We start from the raw sequence: 21,624 nt of genomic DNA, 5'->3' as shown, positions 1-21,624 counted from the left end.
CTCAGCTCAGCCAATCGAGCCATCCCCTCTGAGCTGGGAGGCGGTGCTGAAGCACAGCTCAACCAATAAGCAGCCGATCTGCCAGAGAAAAGGCCTCGGGAGCACGCAGCCCAGCCTCGGCCCCGACGGCGCTGAGCGGCAGGTGAGGGGGCAGAAATACGCGAGCGAGCCGGTGAGCGGGAAGGGAGGAGGATCGGGGGAAAAGGCAATGGGAAAAAAGATCCAGAGCCATGGCAGAGGAGAATGAAGCACTCCCATACCCGTTCCTGGAACGGGTGAGGTCGGGGCCCCGGGTGTTCCCTCAGGACAGCGCACTGGGCTCTCCGCCCCTCACACAAACGGCCTGTCCTGCTCCCAGTCGCGGTGGTGGGCGTGGTGTCCCCCTCCCCTCTTTCTTTTTGTTACGCGTGGGGCGTGGTCCGCGAGTGGGCCCCTTTCCCTGTCACCCCGACACGAGCTTCCCTTGCTGTCATTCTGATCCGTGGAGCCAGCCGTGCACGGCAGGAGCGCGGCTTCTCTTTCTCCCCATTGCTGCCGCTGAACGTGGTGTGTGTGTGTTTTTTTGCGTTTATTGTGCGGCGGTTCTTCTCTTGCGCCGCACGTGGGAGTTGGGAGAGACACGTGTCGGACGATCGTCGGGATCCTTGCGGATGGTGCAAGGTCGCGGAGCGCCCAGCTGGAAACAATGGGCGGCAGCCGCGCGTGGGTCTCGGGAGCCCGTTGCAGGAGCCAGGTTGTAAGAGAAGGTGGTGTGTGTGTGTTGTTCGGTTGTCTCTACTCGGTTTTCCCTCTTCCCCTTATTAATTGTATAACTACTATTGCTACTATTCAGGTATTAATAACCAACCATGCTAATGGTGGTTGCTTTTGTTGTGCTCGGGTTGGGAGTGGGCATGGGTGGGGTGGGACGAGAATAGAAATCACGCTCAGTTTTGTAATGCATGTTGTTACCGTTGTTTTTTGTACGTTTAATTGTCTGTGCAGAACGACAGGCATTAAACGTGGAGACGGCAGAGAGCCGCTGAAGAAAAATGGACCTTGTAGTAATCGAAACCAAAATAAACAAAGCGGGCGTCTTGGGCGGGTGCTTTTTAATCCCAAAGAAAGAAAGGCAGATTCTCGAGTGTTTTCATGGGTAGGCGCGTCAGTACAATCGATAATCCCCCACCCCGCACATTCCCCTTCCCCAAACAGGCTCCTGCTGTCCCACGTGCTGAAAAACCAAGGAAAAGGAAGAATAGGCAAATATTACATCGACAAGAGCCTAAGCTTCGCTTTTGTTTAGCTAGGCTGTGTTATTTCTCCCTACTGCTCAGTCACTGTAGTGCAATGATTCTCACTCTTCATTAATCAACCTGCTTCTTGAAGGTGTGAAATAAATACAAAGAACCTTGCTGTTTTCTTGTTGCTACTACAAAGGGTGGCTAGAAAATTCTAATGGGAACAAATATGTTCTAAGTTATTGAGCCTGCGTCCAGAATCCCAGACAATTAGAGGCCTATTTCATTTCTAGAACACCATGAAGAAACCTATATTGCATTGACCATATCCTTGTTGGATAGTTTAGAGAGCAATGGCTATGAGAGGTTTTGTAAAGCCAAGATGGGAAGCGAAAGCGGGGAATTTTTCTTCTTCATGGTTGTCTGTTCTTATTGCTGGGCAACAACAGAGAACCAAGAAATAGGTGGGAAGGTGATTTTTAACAGCTGTTGGACAATACTCTGTAGAAACTGAGTGGGTTAAATCACTGGATTATTCTGGGGCAAAGCACCAGGGAGGTTTGTTTGTTTTTTTACATGCTGAACCATAAACTCTGGGCTGGATCCAGGAGCTGCCTGCTAGAGAGTTCTGTGGCCTGTGTGATGCAGGGTATGAAAATGGTTGATGTTCATTTAGTGTGGAAATCCATGTGCCATTATAGATCATACTATAATGTAAAGGTAAAGGTACCCCTGACCGTTAGGTCCAGTCGCAGACGACTCTGGGGTTGCGGTGCTCATCTCACTCTATAGGCCGAGGGAGCCAACATTTGTCCGCAGAAAAAAACAGCATGACTAAGCCGCTTCTGGTGAACCAGAGCAGCGGAAGGAAACACCATTTACCTTCCTGCCAGAGCGGTACCTATTTATCTACTTGCACTTTTACGTGCTTTCAAACTGATGGTGGGCAGGAGCTGGGACCGAACAATGGGAGCTCACCCCATTGCGGGGATTTGAGCCACTGACCTTCTGACCGACAAGACTCTGCTCTTTGTGATCCAAACTGGCAAGTCATTGGGAGAAGAGCAAATCTATTGCAATTCTTGGGACCTATCTGGCATCCATCCTGGTTGAGGTATAGGGAAGGATTCTGAGGAACACACCCAGCCAGAAGTGTGTGTGAGGTCTCTTTTATTGCAATTGTTGATGAACTGTAAAACATTGGGAGTGTGTATGCCTTCCTCATACTAGAGATATGGCGCAAGCCATATTCTGTGCTTCCTGTTGGATAAGATAGGCACTTAATGTCATTTAAAAGAGTGCTTTTCAGTGAATGACTTAAGCTTGGGAGTAGGATGTGAGTGTACGAGGAAGGAAATGCTTCCAGCAATGATATTTCACAGTTTTTTTAATCCAGGTGTCACGTGACAACCATGCTAACTAATTTCCTTGTCTTCTACCTCTACAGGGGCTGAGGCTGGATCTCTGAGAATGGTGTGTGAATCCCAGTGGCTAGTGTGGAGATCGACTTTTGCTCAGTTGTCCTGCCTTCTGTGAAGGTGCAGCCATGTCTGTGATGATAGCAAGGAAGAAAGTGATACGGAAATGGGAGAAGCTGCCAGGAAGAAACACATTCTGTTGTGATGGACGCATCATGATGGCTCGACAGAAAGGCATCTTCTATCTGACCCTCTTCCTCATTGTGGGAACTTGTGCTCTCTTCTTTGCTTTTGAGTAAGTTCACAATGGTTGAAACTTTTGTTTGTGTGGGTGTTTTCAAGGCTGTGGTTGGTTGGAATGGCTCTACTCTTTGAGTTGCTTTGACTGTTAGAAGAGTACATATTCATTGGAAATATTGAGCTGCTGCCTGCTATTGTAAGGGCAGAGTAGATTGGTAATCAGATGTCTTTATCCGTCTTGAGAAGTATTTGTGAAACTATGCCGATATTTTTAAAATCCTTTTTTGATTCATAATCTGACCCAGCCAACTCAAACTTGTGTGAATATATTGGAAATCATTTTGCCTTTGTCCCATGCAAGGGGATGAATAAGGGTGAGGCCCTTTAGATCCACGGGGCCTTGTTAGCCTGTATAAAGTACTATACCACCTCTGAAAGGTGTTGTTTTTGGTTGAGGACAGAAGATATGAATATTGTATCTTAGTGATTTGCTGCTGCCATTGTGGATTTGATATGCGTGAGTTGCTTGTGAAAAGATAATCTGATTATGATGGCTTGTAAACTAGGAAGTGGCATTGCAGAAGATGTTACTTCAGTTTGTTTCTGCCAAATATGCTTACAGCGTCATTTGTGAGAACCATTGGCTTGCTAACTGAACAGCTCATCACTAGAGCTTATGAATCATTTGGTAACACAAAGGTTCTGAAGTTTATCTACTCAGATTGTTGAATGTCCAGGTTAATAAACTTATGGCTAGTCACTTACCCAGGACAAATGAGTGTGCTTTTTTGGAAGGAGCTTTCCAGATTAGCTATTGAAACCATGCTGCAATATAGTAGGCATCAAGAGAGACATCTCTGAGTGTAGATTATGTGTTACTGTAAGTAAACTTTGGAGCCAATATTTGTAGAAAAAATTAAATATAAGAAATAACCGTCTAAGAATCCCTTAGTTCACCTTGATTGCATTGTTGAGAGCTGAAATTAGGATCATCTCTGGAAATACAGTGGCACCTTGGGTTAAGTACTTAATTCGTTCCGGAGGTCCGTTCTTAACCTGAAATTGTTCTGAACTTGAAGCACCACTTTAGCTAATGGGGCCTCCTGCTGCCGCCACGCTGCCGGAGCTGGAGCATGATTTCTATTCTCATCCTGAAGCAAAGTTCTTAACCCGAGGTACTATTTCTAGGTTAGCGGAGTCTGTAACCTGAAGCATATGTAACCCGCGGTACCACTGTAGGTGCCGGTTTTTTAACTCTTAAGATGCAATTGTTTTGAATTCATGTGTCATTGCAAGAAGTGATATAAAGAAGAAGTTATTGAGACTGGGAATTTTTTGTGAAGGCTTCTAAACTTTGATATTAACATTTTATGTAGCCAAGCATGAAGTCTGTCAACTAATTATATCAGTGCAGGTTGCTAGATTTAACTCTGCTCTCATAAAGAATCAGCTTAGAAGGCACCTCTTCGCACTAGCAAACTTGAATTCTGATTTGGAACCTAAACATGGTCATATTTGCTTTATTCTGAATGTCTCTTCTAAAATCATCATTATGATCTGATCCTATGTACATTTACTTGGAAATAATCCCCAGTAATTAATGAAAGATGGTACATTATACAGAAAGAGGTTAATATAGAATCACACAGTCCCTTAAGGGTTATGATCCTTTGATTTCTTAATCGATATATATGTCCACATATGTCCATATCAAGATCCTGAAATCATGTATGCTGCCACAGGTTCAGCCTTCTTTCTTAGAGATTTTGCTACCTTACGTTTGTAATGAGCCCCTTAAGACACTGTGCATGTGACATTCTGGCAGATAATAGACTGATTGATCCAGTTTCTACCCAGCAGCTGTTGCGCAAAACTAGATTGTGTGTTGGCACTCACATCATTTCCAGCTCACCTTGCTAAGCACTCAAGCATTTGCTGATGAGATGGAGGGAGGGGTAGGTAGGACTAAGCTAGTATTTCTAATCCAGTTTGGAAGATTCAGGGCAGATAAAAGAAAGTACTTATTCATGCAGCACATAGTTAAACTATGAAACTCCCACTCACTGGAGTCATTAATGGCCAGTAACCTGGATGGCTTTAAAAGAGAGTTAGATAGATTCACTGAGGATAAGGCTATCAATAGCAACTAGCTATGACAGCTATGTTCTATCTCCACTGCCTGAGGTAGTATTCCTCTAAATACCAGTTGCTGGGAATCACAAGTGGGTGGAGTGCTCCTGTGCTGCTTGCAGCCTTCCCATTGGTATCTGGGTTGGCTACTTTAAGAACAGAATGTTGTACTAGATGGGCCATTGGCCTAATCCAGAAGGTGGTTCTTATGTTCAAATTCCATGCATGTTGAGTCTCCAGGTTTATCTGCCTGAAGGTTTACTTTGACTCTCTTCTAAACATGATACAAACAAGTTGGCAGATCTACCCCTAGGAGCCAGCTACCTGTGGGAAGCATATGAACTGATGCTTCAGAACTAGCATAATAGAGTTTACTGTTGTATTTTAAATCCTGCCTTTTCTCCAATAAACTTAAGGTATACATGGTTCTCTTCCAGCACCACTTTTATTTTCACAGTGCCACTGTTAAGTAGGTTAGGCTAAGACAGGGGTGAGGCCATCCAGATGCTGGATTCCTGTCAGTGCCAACAAGCATGGCCATTGTTTTAGGATGATGGGAATTGTAATGTTGTTGTAATGCAACAACATCAGGAGGGCTGCAGGTTCCCTATTGCTGCAATAAGAGATGGTAACCGGCTCAAGGTGATCTAGTGACCTTCATTGCCAAATGGGAATTCAAACCAGGGTCTCTCTTGATGTACATACACTACTGTAGCTGCTATACCTCACTGACTGTTGAGAAGCTGCCCTCTGATCCTGGGTTCGGAGTAATGATCATCACTACTGTCATAGTAGTGCCCAGCAAGTTATTGCCAAATTAGCAGCAGATTCTGATAAAACAGTGAACACCCAAGACTCCTTTGACTGTTGTGTGATTTGGCATCTTCTTGTTGAGTGACACATGCTCCTTGATGGGTCCTTGTTTGGGTAAGGTAGATCCCTAATTGAGAACACTGAACATTTGTCAAGCCATTTAAATGTTTTTGACAATAATTGGCTATGGATGGGAAGAAGTTTTGGAGTAACCAGGTCCTGGCACTTTGTGCAGCTCTGTCTCACTATATTAATTTTATTATTTATACCCCACCCATCTAACTGGGTTTCCCCAGCCATTCTATTTTCCTGATGCACATTTGAAAGCAGATTGTGCAGGAATTTTTCTTTTCTTCTGTAATGTTGGAGAGTGCTTTTAAAGGGAAAAGAAGAGTTTGAATCTTCGTACCACTCCAGTTCTCTTGTGTTTCTCTAAGGTCCTGGGCACCACCTCCTTACGCAAATACAATAACAGAAATGAGAACAGGACATGGTGAAGGGTAAAATCAAGGACTGCTATGTACATTCATTGTGTACATACCCTGGAACTTATTGCTGATTCTGTTGTATTGGTCTAACCTTAGGGGTCAGGTTAATTGGTTTATTGCGATTTGTTCCCCTTCTTGTGGTCAAAGTGAAACAATTTTTTTTAAAAAAAAACCATTTCACTTTTGAAATGGCGCTGTGGAGAAAGTCTGGAATGTTCAGTGTTTGAACCTGTCTTCTAGAGGAGGTCAGATCAGTGCCACAGATTCCTGAAAATCTTAATGTACTATTCATTTGACTGTTACTTGAGTTACTCTTTGGGTAGAAGAGTGCCTATTTGCTGCTGTTTTAACTATAGCAATGTTGTGTTGCCTGCTGAAACTGAATTAGGAGCTTGTTCAAGCCATGGAAGAAATCTCAGGACACTTCTATCCATTTATCCTTAGATTAGAAACATAAGTTATACTGTGTCAGACCATTGGTCTGTTTAGCAGCTTCAAAGTACGGGTCAGAGTTCTTTGTAAGAAACTTGTAAAGAGTCCTGCATAGTGTTTTAAAGTCCTGACATTGCTTGGCATTGTGTCATCAGGTGATTGACAGATTGGTGGCCCTACCCATTTGTCACATTGGGCCCATAGGAGGTAGGTGTGTGATGATCTGACCCACCAAACAGATCCAGTTTCTCACCCCTGATCTAGCTCAGTTTTGTCTACACTCTATTGACAGCTGCTCTCTAGGGTTTTTGATGGGTATCTCCCTACCCTGTCTGCAGACACCTGGACTGAATCTGCGACCTTCTAAAGGCAGAGCAGGTGCTGTCCTAGAGCTACAGTACTTTGGTGAAAGTCAGCTTCTCAATTACTCTTTTTGGGGATGCATGCGTTCTCTCTAGTTACAAGAACTATCTAATGTAAGTTTTATTACATTCTGTTTGGCATGACCTCAGTTTGCTCTGTTATTGTTGTCATGTGGCAACTTGGCTTTTGTCCCAGCAAGGTGTAGTCATGTTTTGTATATGCACCATCTGCCCTTCTGTTTTTATTTGTAGAGTGCCTCCAAAAATGTGACTTCCAAACCTGATGCAGTGAATTAAACCTTTGAAAATGTGTCTTTTCTTGGGAAATACTTGCAAGAGCAAAAGAGAAAGGGAAATAAACGGTCATTCAGTTTAATCTTAGTGTAGCCATGCTCACTTGAGCTTGGATAAACAGACCCCCATGTTCCTATGCTCTGGCCACTTCGCTTCACATCTGCCATTGATTACTTGCTGACACTGCTACACCTCTTAGCATTAGCACCTAAACCTGGGACTAGCAGCTTAAATCCCCCTGGCTGTGTACTGGTTCTGTAGTTTTCAAAGAGCTACTGGCCTTTTAAAGCAAAGGGGTGTGAGAGACTGTGCTGAGAGAGTGTGCCACTGGTACAACCAGCGTATTTGGGATTTCTGCATGGGAAAGAAGTGCAGACCCACTCCTGACTGTAAATGACCCAGCAGTTGTATATAACAGATAGGGAGAAGAAGCTGCATAGACAAGTGGAACAGGAGATGAATGATCATCCTCAACATTATTATTCTTCACAAGGCTGTGTCAGTGGGTGTGTGACTTGCTCTTTGCTGCCCAGTAGGCATTCATTTAAAGCTGGTATGCAATGTAGTCTGTTTTCAGTAATGTGTTTTTTCTATTTTGCTAATGCAATGCGACTGTGTCAAGACACATTTGCTTCCTGGTACAATTTGATCATGACTATTTAAGCCTTGCTATTATGATAGTGATGTGGCAAAGGAGGCATGCCCAGGAGAGCCTCTTACATCCCCTTCTTTGCCCAACTCTGCACAACAGCTGTGCAGTGTTATCAGTTGGGTCCTGCTCTCCGATAGTTGCTGCCACCCTCCTTTTTTGTCACCCACAGCCCCAGAAGCAAGGGGGAAAACTGAGCATGCACAAAATTAATTTCTAAAAAGGTTCTGAGCCAGTGTACTCTGCAGTCCTTGGTTCAACTTGCACACAACTTGCTGGGAAAATCAGGGCTAGCTTCCAATTGCCTTCTCCTACTCTGATATCAAGGCAGCTTTCTTGTTTCCCTGTCATACCCCCCTCCCAAACTTCCAAAAGCCCGGGGATTCTGGGACCAATGCACCCTTCATTTCCCAGACAGTTACCTTCTAAGTTATTCAGAGTTTAAAGGCAGTCCACTCCCTAAGACTCACCCAGATGGCACATGGAGATTTTAGAATCCTGAGATTGGCAATTTTACACACATCGGTGGCCAAATTGTGAAATTTTATTAGAAGTAATAGATAGAGGAGGAGCAAGTGGAAGGTAAAAACTGAATACAGAATAAACCATAGCACTGTGGCTCTAAAACTGGGCTAATCCTAATTCACCCACTACAATATAATACTTCTAATATATTTAAGAGTAGGCTTCAAGGATGGTCAGCTTCCCAGTGGCATGGAAATCCCAATCTTCAAACTGCCCCCCCCCCAAGGCAGGCAGCTCAACTTTTTAAAGGCTCTTTACCTCTCTTTTGAGGGAATGACCTTTGACTCTTTCTAACCAATGGGGAGCCAGAGCTAGTTGGGCAGGTAACTCAAGTCTCCCAGGTAGGCATCTTAATACCTTTTTGCATTTGAAGAGCAGTGAGGAAGGTAAATGACAGCTTGACTTAGGAATGGTGGGGCCAGGAGATTCTTCCTTCACAAGTGGGACTTGCTTGTTGCTTTTGCTAGTGCTGCCTCGCTGGCTGGTGTTTGGTTTTGTGGAGGAAAGCCCGGCAATCTAAACATTATTTAATAGGGAAGAACCCTTATGTGATATCCTGAGAGGGGAGGTGGAATTCCCACTGGCAAGAGTTTCACGTGATGTGTATGTCTTCCTGATGAGTCATGACTCTGTCCAATTTCTTTCTAAAGTTATTCTACCTCGAGATCTGTCTGGTGAAATAGATCTGGATATATTAAGTGACTTGTGCACATGTAGAAAATCAGGACTTAAAATGTGGGTCTTGAAACAGGAAATGACAAAGAACAGGCTTTTTTTACTTGACACCAAGAACAGAGATTCTCTTTTAGGGTGATGCACAATGAACCTGCAGGTTTGGCTAGATCAGTTGCATAAATGATGGTATGCAAAATTCCTGTCAAAGTACCAAGCTTCTGTGTCATAGTTGTGCCTACAAATAAGGTTTTTTAAAAAGTCTTTTGCTCGTATTTCCATGAATGATTAAAGTGCCCTTTGAATTTGAACATATTCCCTGCCTGCCACCAAACTTCTAGTGCTTTCAAATAAAAATTTCCATACTAAATATTTAATCTCTCTTTTCCCCCCAGATTTTTTTATTGGTTTTCCAAATTTATAATGAACACACAAAGAAAACATTACAATAGACAAACAAACAAACATATATCTTAACTGTTAAAGACCCAATTTAAATAACATTGTTAAATGACTTCCTCAGATCCGCCCTAACTGTGTTTCCATAGTACTCATTTTAGCAGTTTTCCAAAATCCACTTTCAAATAAAATTAACTTGTTCCATTAACATATTTCTTTCTTATTAATCTTATTAGTCCATAATGTTATACAGTTCAATCTATTTTACTCCTAGGCCAATTTGTTACTTACAAGTAGTTCTACTTAAATTATGTTAGACTATCTAGCCAAATAGTCCTTGAACTTCTTCCATTCTTCTTGATGCTCCTCCTCCTTCTGATCGTGGATTCTTCCAGTCAGGTCAGCTAGCTCTAAAAAGTTCATCATCTTCATCTGCCATTCCTCCACTGTTGGTATTTCTTGTAGCTTCCAATTTTTGGCTAGCAAAATTCTTGCTGCAGTTGTGGCATATGGCTAAATATTTAATCTCAGATATTGGAGGCATGTTTTCACTGAAAGGGTTGTGGCTGGCAATCCCACTTGCTAGTAATATGAAGGTTGCTTGGAGTACAGAAGAGTGCATTGAAAAGTATTTCACGGTGGATGCTGATGAGCTTTTAGCATTGATTGATTGAGGGGTGGGAAAGTCACCACTTGGCTGGATTTGGGTGGTGGTTGCTGCTGCTCTTGCATATGTTCCTTCTATTTTTGTGTTTAACTGTATTGGTTGGTTGGAATTTCTATTACTGTAAGCTGCCCGGGTGCCAGTTGGAAAGATTTTAAGTATGGTCCATATACTGAAAATTTCCTATTAAGGGATGGAGGGAGAGCCATGGGCTGTTTTTGTTACTTGGTAGCCACTATCAAATGGGGCTTCTGTTTGGCTTATGGGCATATCGGACATTCAGCTAAAGATTCCTTTTTCTGGGGTTCTTCCCATATTCTCTCTAATGAGGGCGTGGAAGGAAATTCTGTCTGTCAGTTCCAGTTGATTTGTTTTAATGGTGACACAAGTTTAGCTGGCTGATGCACGTGACCCCCGCCCTTGTTCATATGGTGGTGTTTTTGTTTCGAAAGTTTAATTTTAGTTCGCTAAAGAGAGCATATCAGATGAGTAATGAAACAAGCCTTCTGAATGTTTGGAATGCCAAAAATATGTGTGAAGCAACATTAGAATGCTGGGAGAATGTAGTTGCTGGAGTGGATTTCTGGTGGCTGGTGCAAGTTACTGATTTCTAAAGTACTAGACATGGGGCCAAATAACAATATAATTCATTCTTCTTTCTTAAAGTGTGTTCAAAACTGACCCACCTTTATTTTGGAGAAAGCAGCTGTGAGACCCCATTCCAGGTTGGTGGCCCATACCAGTGTACTCCTGAAAGGTAGGAGTTTTTGAACAGAAAACTGCTTCTGGTTCCTAATCTGGATTGGGGCCTCACAACATTTTCTTCCAAATAAAAGTGCTCATATTTAAGCACATACTTTTTATGAAGTGTAAATAATGTAACATGTATTAGCCCTCAGATAAGCTGGTTTGAAAACAGTAAAGACTTGTCCCTGATACTAGTAAGATCATCTATTTTCTTCCAAATAAATACTCTAAAATGGCGCAAGAGGCACTGGAACATTTACAGTGGTTTTCCATTTCCGAAGGCTGTTAATTATCCTCTTTGACCTTTCAAGTTGACTCCTATCTCAATTATAATTCCTTCCCTCCCTTCTAACAATTGTTAAAACATGTACTGTTGCAAACACCTCATTCTTAAAAGCAGAATTATTTGTGCAAAAGAAGTATGTGCACACTTCCATGATTAATTATTCTGACTCCCAGATTCAGAATTGAGGGGTCTTGTCATATCAGTGAGCTGTTAAACCAGAGGTAGAAACTTGGAAATGGTGTCGCAGCATTTCTTGTTAGATATTAATTCAATAGGAGAGTGTGTGTAAAAAAAGAAACCGGGGGGGGGGGGGGAGAGAGAAGAGAAGGCTTCCAGAGAGTCAGCTGTTCTTCATGGGTTGTGCTCCCTCCATGCAGAGGTTGTTCCCTGCTGACTCCAGCAGGGATGTGGAGGTCGCAGAGCTACTGTCAGCATCCCACTTCCTGCTTTTGCTGCAGGAAAGGGGTTGTCTCCCCCTCTCCTTTGTTTCTCTTGTTCTTGCTCTTGCTAGATTTTCCTCCACAGTTTACCTACCTCCTTGTTGTCTTAGTGATAGCGTCCTAGTGATAGCAGGAACATTGTTAAGATAGGCATAGGATAGACATAGTGATGCTCTGCAGATCTCTGTTTCCTGTCCTTTAAAAAAAAAAAAAACTGCAAAAGGTCGGGATGGTGATGCAAAGGTGCATGTTGTAGCAACCATTCTGAAAGTAAGCTGGTGGTCCCAGTCCAATCAGCACTTGGGTGGGATACATATTTTGCAGTCAGAACATCCCAGGCTCAGTCCTACCAGGTAGGCCTGGGAAAGACTTCCTGTCTGAAACCCCGGAGAGCTACTGCCTGTTACTGTGTAGACAATACTGAATTAGATAGACTGTTGATCTGACAGCTTTCAACATCCAGGAACCCTCTCCATGTCACCTTCAGTTCTGACTGGAAGAAGGTGGGATATAAAATGGAAATAAAATCCCAGGTAGTGGCTGGAAGTGGGTGTCATTAGCTGTTAGAAAATGGTACAGTGTGCCTATTCTCATACAGGGCTTTTCTCCTCCCCCTCCCACCCCATTTACATCTCTGAAAGTAACTGCTGTTTGAGTCCCCTGTATTTTGGTGCCCACAAGGCTCGGATGCTAGAATGGAAAGTCCAGCCTATATTATGGATGCAAATACATTGTACTTGAGGGCTGTTCAAAAACATTGTGCTTTTGCCAGAGTCTTGCCTTTCAAAAGACTGCCCTTTGATTTCAGTGCTTCCTGGGGCAGATAAATGCTTTCAAACATTAACTTTCAAACATAGGTATATGAGAAGGCCCCAAAAGTGTGCTGTGTAGACTTTGTTCGACTTCACTAGCATTTGCTCAGCTTTTTCCTAGTTCTTCTCGTCAACAAACAATGGAACTGAAAAGTGTAATTTTTTAAAAAATGGCAGAGTTAAAATCATGTTTTGAAAAAAGGGGTTCTCAAAATAAAAACACAGAAATCTGCAGCAAATATCAGTTTCTACCCTCCAGCCAGGGGACTTGGGAAATCCATGGCGTTTGCTTTAATCCTGATTCTATTGGTACAAGGTTTTTTTTTCATGCCTCACTGCCTCTGAGCATCAAGGAGACATGAAGTCAAAGGGCAACATTTTAAAGCAATTATGTTGGGGTTTTTTTAGCCCCCCCCCCCAAGCATAATTTGGCACACAACAGGCTTTGTGTCTGATTTCAGTTGCTATGGGCTTTTCTCTCATTGCAGGTGTCGCTATCTTGCTGTCCATCTGTCCCCAACTATCCCTGTTTTTGGAGCTGTCCTCTTCCTATTTGCAATGGCTACCCTCCTGCGCACAAGCTTCAGTGACCCAGGAGTGATTCCCCGAGCCTTGCCTGATGAGGCAGCTTTCATTGAAATGGAGATTGGTGAGTGGGTGGCATCTTCCTCAAGCTTTCCAAACATAGTTCTAGCCTGTTGGGTGGTGCCTTCTTCAAACCTTCCAAGCATAGTTTAACCACTTGAGTCTGCAGGTATGGAAAGTATTCCCCCTCTGCTCCTAGATGATGAAAGGTATGAGAGGGTAGGGTCCTTCCCAGAGATATGGGCGCACACCACTTACCTTATGCTGCATACCAGGGTGCTGAACCCATGGGCTTAATCAGGCCTGCCAGGCTGTCCAAAGTGGCTTGTCAGCCCCCCTGTAAATGCACCTTTCCCTCCCTTTGTGCACTGCCTTTGCTATGACATCAGAGTGCTTTGGAAACAGGAAGTGCTCCTTCCTGTTTCCTGAGCACCTCTAAGCCATTAGCAAGAGCACAAGGGGAAGAATAAACACTGGCAATAGCAGGAAGAAGTGCCTTTGCTTCCTCCCAGCCCAACCCTGTGATGGGGAACAAAATTATGAAGAAGACCACTGTCTCCAAAGAGCAGAGATTTAATTTTTGTGGAGTGGTTTGTGCATTGTGTGTGAGAAAGATACCCTTATATCTGTCTAGTTGTCTGCCTGGGTGGGTGGTGATTATGCTGTGTGAGAGAGTGTAGACTGGTAGTGCCCACTTTCACTTTCACCCTGGCATACAGCTCTCAGACGTTTGACTGCCTTATTCAAAGTGGTTTTCATTTGCAGAGGCAACCAATGGGACTGTGCCTCCAGGCCAGCGGCCACCCCCACGCATTAAGAACTTTCAGATCAATAACCAGATAGTGAAGCTGAAATACTGCTACACATGCAAGATCTTCCGTCCACCACGTGCCTCGCACTGCAGCATCTGTGACAACTGTGTGGGTGAGTAGTGGGACTGTGATTGTGGTTGAAAAAAGAAGCTTAATAAAGGAGTTCTCCTGATAATCTGTGACAGAGGTCACAAGAAAGCTGTTGTACATTTACTACAAATAAAGAAGCTCCCTGCTGTGAATGGCTGAATTCTGTGTCCTGGTTCTGTTAGTCACAGAAGGAACACTGAATTTCCATCTTTACAATATGTAAAATTTGACCAGGCATGGTCTCCACACCTTCAGTCCTCTGTTTAGCCATAAGGGCTAGGAACTTGATTTTGGTTTTGTTACATAAAAGCATTCTCAGTTTTTTTACATTCTCAGTTTTTGTTCTTGGTGCCTAGACAATCATCAGGCAGTCTGGGTGTGCTGTGATCTGGAATCTAACCAACAGCAAGGTTAGGTTACCTCTTCCTGAGAGTAGTGCATCGGCAGTTGTGTTTAAGAGTTGTCACAGATTCAGAGGGAGGAGGCATTGCCCTACACCAATCCCCTCCCCCCGCCAAAAATAAATAAATCCATGTGGTAAAACTGCTTGTTCTATACCTGTGAGAGGTTAGAAAAGAAGTGTATTTTTTTGTCTGGGATGTGGCCACTTTGGATATAATCACAAAAGCCTCCTTCCAAAAGGGCAGTTTTTACCATGTGGGTTCTAAAGCGAAAAGTTGCTCCTTGGCAGTTCTCCCACCCCAAAAATGGGTGTGTGAATCTGTCCATTAGCAACTTAGTACAGGAAATTGCAATGTATATTTGACATGTTCGTGGAATTCAAATACATATATATTTATATATGTATGTACTGACTTCTTGCTGAGAGTTATACGGCTAGGGTGGAGAGGTACAGCTTTGGCTCTGCTGATGTGCTTGTCTGGCTCTTGCAGAGCGATTTGATCATCATTGCCCCTGGGTGGGCAACTGCGTGGGAAAGAGGAACTATCGTTACTTCTACCTCTTCATCCTCTCCTTGTCTCTTCTCACAATCTACATCTTCTCCTTCAACATTGTCTACGTTGCCCTGAGTGAGTCCATGTTTTTGGCGGGGGGGCGGAGGAGGAGAAGAGGGGCTATGTTGCTGGTGATTGAAAGATCACTTGGGAAGGGGGTGGTTTTATTGGGAAACAATACCTGCTCTTCCTGGTTTGTTTGGCATCTGTAGACTAACTAACTTTTCTCCTTTCACATAGAATCCCTGAAGATTGGCTTTTTGAATACTCTGAAAGAAACCCCAGGGACATATCCTTTTTGCTTCCGCTGCGGCTGTCTCTAACCTGCCTGTTGCAGGAGGAGAATGAGAGAGACCATCTTGAATGGAGGGGCATCAGGGTGGGGTTGTCTGCAATGTGGGGGGAAGCTAAGCCATCTGTAGTGCAGTTTTTGTTCCCTAACTCAGCTGCTCACAGTCCTGGAGGTTTTGATCTGCTTCTTCACACTTTGGTCTGTCGTGGGTTTAACTGGCTTCCACACTTTTCTGGTCGCGCTGAACCAGACAACTAACGAAGATGTGAGTGTCAATACAAAGATACACCCCTTCCAGCAAGCAGCCTTCCAGCTTCATATGTGACTCTTTGTAGGAAGGCTGCTAGATGCAAACATGGGTTGGGAAACCTGATGGGCAGGAGTGGTTAAATACCATCGGAACATGGTGCAAAACATATCTTGGATGGATTTGAACTAAATCTGATTCCATCAAATAACATTGCAGAACCTTTCTTTTGTTTTTTTAATCCCTAGTTCTTTCTGAAATGTTTTAGAGGTGGGAGGAAGGTGCAGCTCTGGCTTCTCTACTTTGGGAGCCTCTCTTTCAGTCATAGCCTCCAGAGACTACCAAACTGGAAGAAACTTTTTCAAGTGCAGATTAATAGGCAAGATAAAAGTTTTGCTGGACAACAGTTTGTCGAGTCTTTCAGTGACGTACCAGATTCTGGGACATGGGCATAGCCAGGATTTATGTTGGGGGGGGGAGGCTGGGGGGGCAGAACTGAGTTATCTGTGAAGCGATTGGTCAGTTAAGTATTTTTATTTTTTATATGATGGTGGGCAGCTGCACCACCCCACCCCCGGCTGCGCCCATGTTCTGGGAGCAAATCTGCTCTGTAAATGAGAAAGGTTTCTATTAGGACCAAAGTAATTAAGAAAGAAGCAGGGACCATCCTCTTAGAGAGGGAGAGGGGAGAGGGAGGGGAGAGGGAGAATCAGGATAACAAGACAGGTGCTTTTTTGGTCGGGGGGTGGGGGAAGGTCTGTCATCATGCAGATGAGTGTTAATTTTGGTGTTTGGTCTTCCTTCCACCTTTTGCTGTTCTTTCAGATCAAAGGTTCCTGGACAGGGAAGAACCGTGTGCAGAATCCCTATAGCCATGGCAACATTATGAAGAACTGCTGTGAGGTCTTGTGTGGCCCTCTGCCTCCCAGGTAATGGTCTGATTTGGGCTTGGATATTACATTATGCCTCTGAGAATAGTGCTGGGCATAGTAGGGTATGGGGTGCTTGGGCTGAAGGCCCTCATGTGCATCTAAGTGATGAGAGACTAATGGCAGCTTCTGGGAATTGGGTGGGATAATCTTCCTCCTTGACTACCAACTCCATATTTTAATTCCTCCTGTTTCCATCTCCCAGTCTTGCTTCAGGTTGAGGTCACAAGGAGAGATGGACAGATCCATCTGTTTCCAGTCCATTTAATTTAATTTATTTTAAATATTCTTGACCCACCTTTCATCACAAGTGATCCCAGAGTGGGGTACAATAACTCAATTTACAAGTAATATCCATCAGCGCAGTAATATAGAATAAGAGCAAGAAAAACACAAATAACTAAAACAACCAGTTAGAATGGCAGAAACATTTCTTTCTGCTAATCTGTAGAACTGATAGCAATTTATGCTCCTATTTGAAGCATATGGCTGAAGATACTTTTACAGACACGTGCACAAAAGCTGATCACGTTATAGTTTATTACATCTGGCATGGGGAACTTGTGGTCCTTCAGGCATTGTGGGTTTATATCTGTCCTCTTTCCGTGTCCCTCGGGTGTGGTGGCTGAGTCTGATGGAAGCTGGAGTTTTAACAACAGGGCCACAGGCTCATGTCAGTTCTGCAGGTGTTGATTTATACATCTGTTCCATTCACTTTCCATATGAATGTCATTAAAAAATAATAATTGCATAGTACTTAGAATGTATTTCAACAACATTTATTTAACAACTTATTTTATTTCTAAGAACACATTATTTTAAGGTGGTTTTTGGTACTTGGTGGTGGTTGTTTAGTTCAAGTACCATAAAATTCAAAGGAGTGCAAAACTGGGCAGCTAATCATGTTCTGATATGTATATTAGTCTAAGAGGTGCAGTGTGTGTGTGTGAAATAGCAAATTCCAGGGAAATGGATAAGGCAACTTACATTGCTACTGCTTCATTGGGCTAGTTCCTTGCTACTCTTCCCAGTGGAGCAGGGAAAGCATTTCTCAAGTCTTCTGTGTTTGTTTATCTAATCAAATAGTTCCATTTGAACTGCATATCTTTAAAGCCCAGTGGTAGGTTGAGCTAGAATTAATGACAGGCAGAGCCACACCCTTAGTGGTTATCACAGAATCATAAAGTTGGAAGAGGGACTCCAAGGATCACCTAGTCCAACCCCCTTGCAATGCAGGAATCTCAGCTAAAGCATCCAAGGCAGATAGCCCAGCCAACCTCTGCTTGAAAACCTCAAAGGAAGGAGAGTCCACAACCTTCTGAGGGAGACTGTTCCACTGTCAAACAGCTCTTATCGTCAGAAAATTCTTCCTGATGTTTAGTCAGAATCTCCTTTCTTGTAACTTGAAGCCATTGGTTCAAGTACTATCCTCCAGAGGAGGGAGAAAAACAAGCTTTTGCTTCACCTTCTCTCATATCTCCTCTTTTCCAGGCTAAACATACCCAGCTCCTTCAACTGTTCCTCAGTAGGCTTGGTTTTCAGACCCTTGGTCATTTTGGTTGCCCTCCTCTGCACACATTCTAGCTTGTCAATATCTTAAACTGTTGCACCCAGAACAGAGTACAGTATTCCAGGTGTGGTCCGGCCAAGGCGGAATAGCAAGATACTAATACTTCCCTTGTCCTGGACACTACTACTGTTGATGCAGCCTGGAATAGCATTCATTTTTTAGCTGCTGTATCACAATGTTGGCCCATGTTAAGCTTGTGGTGCACTAAGACCCCCAATATCCTTTTCACGTGTACTGCTTGTAAGCCAGGTGTCCCCCCATCTTATATTTGTGCAGCTGGTTCTTCTTGGTAGGTGAGGGCTTGCTGAGAGCAACTGAGGTTGGTGCAACAGTGACCCACTATTATTATTATTATTATTATTATTATTATTACTATTATTTATTTATACCCCACCCTTTCCCCTGAAAGGAACTCAAGGCAGCTTACAGAAAGAAATAAGAACAGCTAAAAACATAGGAGGAGGGGGAATAATAAAAAAACAAGCATAGACCTATTCACCCTAATGATCCAGACACCACTCATTAAAACACAATAAAATGTTTTTAAAAGATCAAAAATGTATACTACTATTCTTGATTCACCCCACGGCATCCTTTCCTTGTAGTGTGCTGGATAGGCGAGGCATCTTGCAGCAGGAGAGTGCTGCCCTTGAAAGCAGTGCTGGACCCGAGCCCAGCACTCAAGAAGAGGGGACCACAGAAAAACCCAGTGCCCAGGAAACCAGTGGTGACAGTGCCCTCCCAGAGGAGAGTGCGGTAAGTGTGGTAGATTCCAGCTTGCTTTGAATGTACTCAGTAAGCAGCTCTGCAATCTGGTGGCCAAGGGCAGGGAATTTGGTTGGGGTTTTCTCGGGCGGGGTGTGGGTGGGTGTGATTTCTGCTATGCAGTCCTAAAAGAAACCTCCAGGAATTGCCAGTTTTCCTTCTGAAATAGATTTTTTTTTTTAATACTCTGCTGTGACTCACCCTTCATTCTCTTCTCCCTCTTTTTTTCCTTTCTCCTCTCCAGCTCCCTGTGCCAACAGGCAAGGTGCCACAGGAAACAGCGCAGCCCCCTTCTGCAGCAGAACCATCTGTTCCATCCCTGGATCACGAGCAGACAACGCACTAGTCTTCGAAGTGGACATGAACGCTGTTTTTGTTTGGCATACTCCTTGTGGAGAGGACCAGGGCAGGAAACAGCTTGGCAGGACAGTGGCCTTGCTGTTCCCTTTGGCTGTTTGTTCACCAGTGGTTGTGACCTGTGTCTACAAACTGAGTGCCAGCACTCCCCTTTCTAATGGATGCTGAGCACCCACTATGCTGCTGAGGGACCCTTCCCCCCTCAAAAGGCAATTGCTGCTGCCTAGGGCAGGCCCACTTCCCCTATCTTTGGTCTCTTAACACTACTAAGTGAGTGCCTCTCTAGCCTGACATCGCTGAAGTGTGGAGCCAGCTGGGAAGAAGATGGAGCTGGTGGCACTTTTCTGTACTGTCTTTCTACCTGTGGTTGCAGTATTTTATGTTGGCTGAACTCAGCAGCCAGCAGAGCCAAGTTGATAATGGGAACATACGACAACCAGGTTTCTACATAGCACTCCTTCCCAAATGTTTCCTGCCGGACCGTGCCATATGGTACCTCTGAACCCCAAGTGGTCCTAAATCATCAAACAACCAGCCAAGGGAGCTCTAGCTTGTCCTTGCCCCCCAACTCCCTCTATTTGTCTAGATATTGAAACTCTGGTACGTTTTTCTCTTTCCTCTTTTATCCCAGTTAGTATGTCTTCCTGGTCTTCTCTCAGTCCCTCCTCCCAACCATTCCAGTCTTCTGAGGTAGCATTGGTAAAAGCTGGCCCCTCCATTCTGCTAAGCTGCTCAGTCAGGGCTACTGAAGGGGCAGGTGGACCACAAGGTGGTAAAGTGACTTGGGAGCAAAAGAGCCAGTGGCATTTGCTAGGAAAGGATGCTACTATACAGGCATAGGAGGTATGCCCTGTTCCATAACTTCCTTGTGGCCCACAAACCACCTGGTGCTCTTCAGCTCAGTTGATGCAGTGTTGAGTGATGCTCTTTGTATTATCTGGCTAAATGGTAATTGCTCTGTCCAGACCTTCTTGTGCCTCCCAATCCCTCCTTGTTTATAAGTGGAGGGGAGTTGCCAAAAAAAGGGCTCTGAATGAGTGGTAGTATGTTTGGGGTGGGTGGGTGGAGTAGCCTTCAGTGCCATTTCAAGCAAGACTCATACAGCTTAACTGCACAGCATCAGGATTCTTCACCATAGGATAATTTTGTGGCTGCTGGTCAGACTGTTGGTAGGGACATGCTTCTTTTTTAAAACTCCCCCTCTGCATAAGAAGCCAATTACATTGGGGAGAAAACTAGCTGGAACCCTCACTCCCTGGAAAAACTAGCCTTCTTCCTGCATCATGCAATTCTAACATAGTTCAGCTGTCACTGAGTAGACCATATCCAAAGTGCAGTGAACAGCATCTCTGAGGTGGGAGCAGAGCATTGCTTAGCCTATTCCTAAGATTTAGCTAACTGTTCAGGTCAGGAGAGCAGAGAATCTTATCTTCCCCTCACCTCTCCCTGATGGTCTGCAGCTGTGAGAGGTTATATCTCAGTGTATTCCCACTTGGCTTAGGACAGTCACATCACCAGTTCTTCCCACTGTGTTTCTAAGTAGTGAAGCACTCTAGCCAAGTTTGTGCTCTCTTCATCTGCAGGGGTAGAATCAGTGTGTTACCAGATAAGGTTATCAGATGTCCCTGTTTCCCAGGAACAGTCCCTGGATTTACAAATCAGTCCCCATACAAAATCCATTGATATTGAAAAGTGTCCCCGGATTCATTGAAAAAAATCTGGTAACCTTAGTTTAGCAAGTCCCCTGCAGTGACTGAGAGAAAGGTGGTTCCTCTTCTAACATGGTGCTGTGGTCCATGTAGCTTCCTTATTTCCCCCACTGGGCATGGTGGGAGCCAGGAATAGGCAGATGCACCTCCAACAATCACTGCTTGATGCCTTGCCAGTGCTGCCCTCCTTCCTTGAGGCAAAGGTAGAGGCTACTCCTGTATTTCCCCAATTACTGACCAAATCTCAAGTGTTGCAACCATATTGTTTGGATTATATTTTATAATGTACTGTGTCAAATTGCTCCAGGAAGCAGGATGGTCCTGGCTGCCTTGATGCTTTGGTGTGCTCCTCTGATCTCAATGAAGGTATTGGAATTTATCTGGTGTGTTATGTGTGTTGCCTTGGCACCAGTTTGTCTCCACTGCTAGTCTCCATTATTGGTGTTAGGCTTGTAGGTAGTTCCCCTGCCTCTGTTTATAGTGCAGCATTTACTTTAAACTGAATCTTCCGCAGTAAAAAAAGAGGCAGCCTGCCTTGTGAAGTGGTACTTTGCCAGGACTCTTTTGATACAAATAGAGAAGCCACACTGAATCAGTGGCCATAACTGTTGTCAAAGAGGGAAAACCTGGTGTGGTGTACTTGACATCTCTTCCTGCCAGTCATTGTCATGGAAGCCTGCTTGGAGAACTGCCTTCAAGTTTTCATAAGACATGGCTTCTG

General features: G+C 44.0%; 2 protein-coding genes across 7 annotated transcripts in view; one reads left to right on the top strand and one right to left on the bottom strand.

Annotated features, from left to right (window-relative positions):
• The first annotated feature begins 18 nt into the window (after window positions 1-18).
• ZDHHC9 (zDHHC palmitoyltransferase 9) lies at window positions 19-21,282 on the top strand. 6 transcript variants are annotated; one of them, XM_083424251.1, is made up of 10 exons: window positions 19-142; window positions 2,668-2,933; window positions 13,080-13,240; window positions 13,942-14,100; window positions 14,972-15,109; window positions 15,275-15,324; window positions 15,490-15,591; window positions 16,399-16,502; window positions 18,678-18,828; window positions 19,082-21,282. In XM_083424251.1, exons 2-10 carry the CDS (start codon window positions 2,767-2,769, stop codon window positions 19,181-19,183), a joined length of 1,134 nt encoding a protein of 377 aa, XP_083280377.1. In that variant the 5' UTR covers window positions 19-142; window positions 2,668-2,766; the 3' UTR covers window positions 19,184-21,282. The 6 variants fall into 6 exon arrangements, with proteins under 6 accessions (XP_083280377.1, XP_083280382.1, XP_083280378.1 ...); XM_083424252.1 differs by having other exon boundaries at window positions 94-172; XM_083424253.1 differs by lacking the exon at window positions 19-142 and adding an exon at window positions 170-275.
• The window catches only part of SASH3 (SAM and SH3 domain containing 3), a 17,299-nt gene continuing 12,429 nt past the window's right edge, over window positions 16,755-21,624 (bottom strand). The window contains exon 9 of the mRNA XM_083424258.1: window positions 16,755-17,216. The gene's annotated coding sequence lies outside the window, so the exon portion shown is untranslated. The remainder of the gene's footprint in view (window positions 17,217-21,624) is intronic.

The sequence above is a fragment of the Podarcis tiliguerta genome, assembly GCF_965153285.1.
Source record: "Podarcis tiliguerta genome assembly, chromosome: Z".
Lineage (NCBI taxonomy): Eukaryota > Metazoa > Chordata > Lepidosauria > Squamata > Lacertidae > Podarcis > Podarcis tiliguerta.
Note: the sequence above shows the minus strand (reverse complement) of the source record. Positions and strands in the feature narration are given on the sequence as shown.

Bases quoted from the DNA above. Each gene is read 5' to 3' on its own strand.
- ZDHHC9 (XM_083424251.1), top strand. From the start codon at position 2,767: ATGTCTGTGATGATAGCAAGGAAGAAAGTGATACGGAAATGGGAGAAG. The intron at 2,934-13,079 runs GTAAGTTCACAA...CTCTCATTGCAG, and splicing joins GCTCTCTTCTTTGCTTTTGA to GTGTCGCTATCTTGCTGTCC. The intron at 16,503-18,677 runs GTAATGGTCTGA...CTTTCCTTGTAG, and splicing joins TGTGGCCCTCTGCCTCCCAG to TGTGCTGGATAGGCGAGGCA.